The 7,914-nt window shown below is 42.9% G+C and overlaps 1 protein-coding gene across 1 annotated transcript in view; it reads right to left on the bottom strand.

Annotated features, from left to right (window-relative positions):
• The window catches only part of MFSD9 (major facilitator superfamily domain containing 9), a 23,101-nt gene extending 15,506 nt beyond the window's left edge, over positions 1–7,595 (bottom strand). Inside the window, exons 1-3 of the mRNA XM_013005097.2 lie at positions 7,511–7,595; positions 6,215–6,258; positions 980–1,007 (exon numbers count right to left, since the gene is read on the bottom strand). Of these exons, the coding sequence (XP_012860551.1) occupies positions 980–1,007; positions 6,215–6,258; positions 7,511–7,580 (142 nt within the window). The 5' untranslated portion in view covers positions 7,581–7,595. The remainder of the gene's footprint in view (positions 1–979; positions 1,008–6,214; positions 6,259–7,510) is intronic.
• Positions 7,596–7,914: the final 319 nt, after the last annotated feature.

Raw genomic sequence — 7,914 nt, 5'->3', positions numbered from 1 at the left:
TGCTGCCTTTGAAGTTCACAGCCCAACTCGTAACCACTATGCTACCAGGGCTCAATCTAAAACATATATTGAAACAAAAAAATCTGCTAAAGCACCCTCTAACCTGCACACGTTTTGAATGAAGTGGCCACACTGTGCTCTACTGTAAAACGTGTGTGCGGTGGATGTGTTTCCCAGTCGGTGCTGACTTGGAACAACCCTACAGAACAGAGAGGGATCCAAGCAGAGGCCGGAGGAAGAGAGAGGGCAGAGAAAGGCACTGAGTGCTACAAGGAATCCCAACATGGCCGAGAGGTGGAGCGTGGCTAGCTCATGAGATAAAGGACGGCGGAACGCCCTGAACTTCTGAGCCCCCCTTCCAGCTTCTGACTCATCAGTCGCTATTTGTTTACATACTCTCAGCACCCCATCGAGAAGCCTTGGTGGTGCAGTGGTTACAAGCTGGGGTGCTAACTATAAGGTCAGTAGTTTGAAAGCACCAGCCACTCCTTGCGAGAAAGACGAGGCTTTCTACTCCCACAAAGAGTTAGTTTGAGAAAGGTACAGGGGTGGTTTGACTGTCCATCACGATGGGCTCTATTGCAGAGAGTATGGTTTTGGGGGTGGAGACCCCACAGCAACATGCCGAGCTCGCCACAAGTGTCGCTTGCAGGCCTATCAAGACGCAACTAAGAAGCACCGAGAAAGGGAGCATGTGTTTAAAGGTGGGGAAAGGTGGTGGCCAAGAGCCTCTTGTGCTTCATTTTCTTCTCTCTGCTCAGAATCTTTGCACTGCGCTGAGGAGAGATGAGCCAAGTCACAGCAGGAACCTAGGTCGTGGGACTCCACAGTGACCTGGCCTGTTGGGGAGGGGAGCCTGCAGCTTGCTGGACTGGTCCTCTTCATACTTTGCCAGTTGGCCTGGTAAATGCAGAGGGACAAGGGCTTGACTGGCATGTTCCATCCATCCAGAACAGTGTTTCCCAAAGTGGGAGATTACCTCCACCCTCACCCTGTGCCAGGGGGTGCTGAAACAATGCAGAAGTCAGTAAATGAGAATACCTGTACTTTATGATGGGCTATTGTAGAAAACTTTTTAACTGCCAGGAGAATGCTGAGTAAATTTTGTTTGTTTTTTCCCTGAGAAAGGGGCAGTAGGCCAAATTTAAGTGTGGGAATCTTTGGTTCTGCGCATCTCCACACTGACTAGGTTCATATGTTCAGGGCTTTCTTAAAATAAAATGCCGGAGCATCTCTGGGCAGGACCGTGCTCCTGGACAACTCCTGGCGTCCACGAGGCCTGCCGGGAGCAGGTCCAAACTGCTCCCCTCATTCCTCCACTGTTGACGGAACCTTGCTCCACCCTCTCCAATTAAGTCCATCATCTGAACGGACTTTCTTCTTTGACAAGCAGCAGCTCCACGTTTCTGCCTTTTACCCATTTTTATTGCCGTGCTTACCTTTTTCTTAAGGCTCGAAAGCAGGGGTTCTCAACCTTTCTCATGCCACGACCCTTTCATCCAGTTCCTGTGGTAGTGACCCCCCAACCATCACATTATGTTCATTGCTGCTTCGTAGGTGTCATTTTGCTACCGTGATGAATCAGACAACCCCTGTGAAAGGGTCATTCGACCCACAGGTTGAGAACCGCTGATCTAAAAGATCTCTTTAAATCAGGCTATAAATTGGCATAGTCCGCTTTTATGCCAATAACAACCTTGTGTAGGGTTCATGTTTGTAAAATACTGTGGTTCGTTTTCAAATGCCCTCAACTTTGCCCACAAAATGTCATGTCAATGGATTGCAGAAAATCGCCACACTCTTTCCCTGTGGGACAGGGCGGGTGGCCTCCGAGTGCTCCCCAGGCAGTGATCCAGTCTAGCGTTTCAATCGGGGCCAGGCTGCTGGGCTCAACTCTGACACGAGTGTGATACTATGGCCTCACACCTATTCCTTCACATGTTGCCCGAGGTTATTTATCTGGAAGAACAATCATAGCATGTGCCTCTGACATGGTTTCTTCTCTACCCATACTCACTAAGTACTTTCAGAAGATGAATCAGTAAAGCCTTACCGTTCCCCTCCCTGAGGCTGGTTCTGAAGAGGACTGAATTAAAAGCAAGTGCTGAGACCAGCCTGGGACACAGTCAGCCCTTGAGAATGTCAGCCTTTTATTGCCACACACATACTACAAGAGCATCTGTCAAATCTACCCTAACACGCCGCCTCTTCTTCAATTACCTTCTTACAGTTAAGGTTTCCATAAAAATGATCATCAAAGAACTCATAACAAAATTGGCCAACAAGGAATTTTAATTTATCTAAAGACGTTCTAGAGGGAGGTTCTCATTAAATCATACCTATAAAATATATGAAATGTTTCATAGCATAAACATAACAAAACAAAGGATCCGTTTGAAAGAGAAGGTTGGACCACATTTAGCAACAGTTTGCATCATAACATACTAACTATGGGCCAGGTGCTTCAGCAGCTGTGGGGTGGAAAGGGGGAACCGATGACAAGGATCTACATATGATCCCTTCCCTGGGGGACGGACAGCAGAAAAGTGCATGTAGGGAGGCGTCGGGCAGTGTAAGACATGACAAAATAATAACAATTTATAAATTATCAAGGGTTTGTGAAGGAGGGAGGGGAAAAATGAGGAACTGATGATACCAAGGGCTCAAGTAGAAAGACAATGTTTTGAGACTGATGATGGCAACAAATGTACAAATGTGCTTCACACAATGGATTTTGTATGGATTGTAATAAGAGTTGTATGAGCCCCCAATAAAATGATTAATAAATAAATAAATGCCAAGGGCTCAAGTAGAAAGCAAATATTTTGAGGAGGGCAATAAATGTACAAATGTGCTTCACACAATGGATATATGTATGGATTGTGATAACAGTTGTACGAGCCCCCAGTAAAATGATTTTTTAAAATAAAAATAAATAAATGAAATGTGATCTCTAGTAGCAAGCAGATCAGAGTCAAAAATACATACATACAGAATACATACATACGATACAGATAATATATGTACATATTTAACACGCTTCCAAATAAGGCATTTACGGTATAGTTCACCTTTTTCTTTTACAAGAAAATGAAATCTTACATATTTTACTAAAAGGAAGTACTTTACTGTTTTGTATTCTCTTAAACCCTAGTTATCTACTTCCTTGTTAACTGGTTAGACCATCAAGGCAGTAGAAATGACCTTTAGGAAGAAAATCATTTGGATTGAAGATACCAGGACTAGGTGACTTTGTCAAGTATGCAACAGTGTGAAGTTCAACTTTTTCTGAAAGACAATGGAAATACCAAAGCACTTTCCTGGATTTTTGTCAAAACATTTAAATAAAGAGTATTTTTACTACAGTTATTATACAAATGTAACACATGGAAGATTTTTTCCCCCATAAGATAAACTATTGAGTAGCTGTTTACTTATTTGGGAGTCTCTGAGTGTGCAAATAGAATGTTCCAGAACTACCCAACGGTTGGAGGTTCTAGTCCACCAGAAGGTGCCTTGGACGAGATACCTAGCAATCTACTTCTCAACAATTAGCCACTTAAAACATATGGAGCAGAGTTCTACTCTGAGACACATGATGCCACCAGTCAGAATAGGCTTGATATAATTTTTTTAATTTACGTATCTTAAAATTGACATAAAATCTCTTTGCGTATTTAAAGCAGAAATGAATTTAATTCTTAAAAATATTTTACGAGCAGCTCTTGTGACTAAATGTGTTAAGGACGGTCACTATTTTGCAAGCACAATGATCAAACTGACTGCTGCCTCTGAATGGCCTGATCCACGGGACCTTCTGGTCTCCCAGCCCCTCCAGAGCAGGGTGCCCGGAGCCCAGCACTGCCGAGCGAGTGACAGAGCTCCTCCAGGACTTTGAATTTCAAAGAAGAGGCTGGTTCAGCGGAATGGAACTCTGAGGCTTTCTACTCCCCTATCTAGTCCTGTAGGGTCCCCAAGAGTTGGAACTGGCAGGACGGCAGGGACACGTTTGGAAGAGGTTTGGAAGAAGTTTGAAGTAGGAGACTAAGATCAATTCTAGGTCTTTATAGTGCACATCCTGCCTAATCAGCTACTCCAAATGGGTGCTTTTGTACCTGCATTCTCATTTTCTAATGCAGAAAGCACATTACTCAAGAAGACTGTCAAATAGTATCCTCAAAACCTGAATGGATTCATTTCCCATGAACCGAAACAATAAAAATTGCAGTCATTTCATTTAAAGTCTTTTCTCTTAGGAAAAGTTATCAGGCAATCAAGGGAAAAGTGTGTTGCAATAATAATAATAATAATAATAAAGGATAATATTCTCAAATTTAACTCTAACTCAATGTGTTCTATAGGAACAAGTCTGTGATGGAGTGAAATTTCTTAATAATAGCTCTTCTACCCAATTCCCCTCAAATGATTGGGAGGGCCTATGCAGACCGGGCACATGTACCGGTGACAGATGAGACTGGGTTGTCTTTGTAACCACCCCTCATACCATATGCGTGAGCCATTTGTAATGAGCCATTCTTCAAGCCGCAATAGAGAAGAGAGAAATCCTAAGGACTGCAGAAGCACAGGTTCAAGATCTCTGCCTAACAGAGGCTGCCAAAACCAGATGTACATCACAGACTGTGACACTGAGATGCAACATAGCAGCACCAAGACCATGAGCTACGTCTCATTTATCTGGATTGAAACTATGGAACTTTGGGACAGAGTGACAGGTAGGCTGGCTTCCTGGCCCATGGAGTGAAAGCCAAGGGACCACATGGCTGAGAGTCAATGAACCAGAGAGAGCCTGGGCACAATGTAGCTGAGGCTTGGCTCTCAGCAACCAGACACTTGGCTGCTGCCGGAGAAGACCAATGACTGTGCTCTTTGTATTTACTGATACTGATTTGCGGTAACCCACTAACTTCCCTAATAAAACCAGCACTGCCATATAGCAAATTATGACTCAATGATCCTACAGGACAGGGTGGAACTGCCACTGTGGGTTTCGAGACTGTAACTGTTCACAGAAATGTGATAGGTTTGATGTCAACTTGAATGTATATGAACATGTAGGGGTAGAGTCCAACCTGTGACCCGGAAGGTGTGGCCTTTAAATGAGAGACACTGGAGACTTCTTTTTTCCTAGCTCCCTCTCTTTAGTTTCATCCTTGCTGGGGCTCTATGCCTGCCTCCAGGGGTTGGCCACCTGACTTTGAGAGCTGTAGGCACTCTGACATGTCGCCACTGACCTTGGATCCACGAGACTCTGCATGTAAAGGCCTGTGACCTCCCTGTATCTTACGTCACCTCTCTGCATCATCAGCCTGAAGCTCTGTGAGTCTGAAGAGGGCTCCGGCTCGCATCAGACCCATGAACTGAAGTGGCACAGGGCTGGGATGCCCTCTTGATTTAAAGTTCTTTCTTGTACATATACGACTATCACTGGATTCGCTTCTCTAGGTAACACACAAGAGCAGAAAGCCTTGTTATCCCCATAAGTACCTTGCTGTTTTGAACTGCTGACCTTGGGGTTAGCAGACCACTGGGTAACCACTACATACCAGGGCTCCTAACTTCCCGAATAAAAACCAAACAAGCAAACTCACTGGCATCCAGGCAACTCTGACTCATGGTGACCCAGAGGACAGGGTAGAACTGCCCTTTTGTGTTTCCAAGACTGTAACTCTTTACAGGAGTAGAAAGCCTGGTCTTTCTCCATAGGAGGAACTAGTGGTTGCATACTGCTGACCTCGAGGTTAGCAGCCCAATGACTAACCACTGTGCCACAGGGCGCCAACTTCCACGATAACCCCCCTGAATGGTGAGTATTGTGAATCCTGTGCGGCTATTGCACTGAAGTATGGCACCAAGCAGAGATGCAGTGTGGCATGGAAGGAATGGTTGTTGTCAGAATAAGAAGAATGGACCATCGAGGCTTATCTGACCCCTGCCTCAGGGCAAGAGGTCCGGTGTGACATGTCCACCTCCATGCCATTTATCACAAAGCCATCTGACCAGTTCTTCACACATGCCAGTTATAGGAGAGTATGTGACTAAAGGGTCTTCCTGGATCTAAAGACATGCTCAATATTACTTTTCAGTCTATGTTTTAGTAAACCTCAAGCTGCCAATTTTACTCCGGCATTGATCAATGGCCATTATTGGCACAGTTATACTTGCAAGATATGCTGCCAGATGAAAGATGACTTACCACTAATGTGCTAGAAAAGAGTTGCAAAATGCCATAGGTGGAACCTGTAACAACATCAAGAAGATGCAATCAGTTGGATGTACTAATGTGGGCACCATAACATAGAAAGGACTAGGGACGCATTTCATTGCTCAAAAAGAACATTCCTCCAGTTTTTCTTTCTTTTAGCAGGAAGAGCATAGGAATACAATTTTTAATAAAAAATACTCAAATTAAATACAAGAGAATTAATAAAATAGAGACAATCAATGTCAAGGCTGAACTTCGGGACACTGAGAGGTAACCTTTCTGTCACTGTGTGAGAATTGTGCAACTTCATCCAGGGAGGGATTGTGTACACATGATTAATAAGATTGAGAGAAAAGTAAACTAGAAACCTGGAACATTTCTAATGCATCTCCTAGAAATCTTAGGGAAATTCTACTAAGTCTTAAAATTTTAACCCTTTATATATCTATAACAGTTTCTAGTTTAGTTAGAATATGCCTTAGTTATAAGGAACTTCTAAGCTTTAGAGAGTTTTTAGTGCCATTATATTATGTAATCTGTCCATCCTGCTATTCATCAAAATTTTGATGCACTTTGACACCAAGCGCCTTTTTCAACGGGGGAAAAATAAATCACAGCTTGAACATCCAGGACTTAGCAAACATGAGATCCAAAAGGATCCAAAACATTAGATGATGGAGTTTGTAAAACAGGCAAGGATTGTTGATCTTTTATTTCCCTTCTAATTAATTTCTCATTAAATTCCCATATTCCCTGCGTTAGCAAGTTTTACCATAGCCTTGCTCCGAGGGTCTCCTGCTTTGTACATAAATCAATGACTCCCTAGGGGGGGATTTTTATGACACATAGGCAGATAAATCTCTGAAACACATTTATTGTGGTGCTGAATGGTCAAGGCTCAACTAAGCTCTTTCCCTCTAGATTTATTTTCGATAGATAATGTTTCTCTGGTCTCATGCACTAGATTACAGGTTCTTACAGGGAGGAGTCCAGACTCACCCTACCACATATGCAGCCAGCTCCTTGGCAGAGTTTAATAAATACCTGTTGAGTGACTAGTGGGATGGACCTCAGGGATAATGTTCCCACTTTTAGATGTCCCTAAACTAAGGTCACTTAGAAAAAGATGAATTACTTTTTCCTGGGGTGATAGTTTAAAAATTCATTTCATTCGATTTCCCATTTACCTTTGTCTGCTATTTAGTTGTTAACACTAATTTGTTTTCAGGTTCTTCATTTAGAACTCTTCATTTAGCACTCTGAAAAGAAGCCATGATAAACCCGCACCTACTATTCCCGCAACTGTCGGACTTGCTCCGAGAGACTTGACGTGAAGGCTTAGGAGAGGAACAACCATGCTTACACCAAACAAATCCTAAAACAAAAAATTCAGCCATTAGTAAACTGAGCCTAAGGTGATTCCAAACTGGTGATCAGGAAATTATAAACCGATTTTTAGAAACAAAGCCAGTGCCTAGAATTCTGAATAAATAAGAAAGATCACCAATGTAGTCTATACAATGCTACTACTCTGAGATAATAGGAGGATTGATGACTTTTCCTTTAAGTTTTATTCTCATTTCTACTTTGCTTGCTTAGCTGCTAGAGGAGAAAAACAAATTTGCTCAAGCACACATTTTTGTTTATATTCAACACGATTCCTTCTATGATTCTACTTACATTAAAGGAAA

The sequence above is a fragment of the Echinops telfairi genome, unplaced genomic scaffold (genome assembly GCF_000313985.2).
Source record: "Echinops telfairi isolate 266 unplaced genomic scaffold, ASM31398v2 ScPeMD7_7467;HRSCAF=8505_1, whole genome shotgun sequence".
Classification (NCBI taxonomy): domain Eukaryota; kingdom Metazoa; phylum Chordata; class Mammalia; order Afrosoricida; family Tenrecidae; genus Echinops; species Echinops telfairi.
This window is presented reverse-complemented; position numbering and strand designations above follow the sequence as displayed.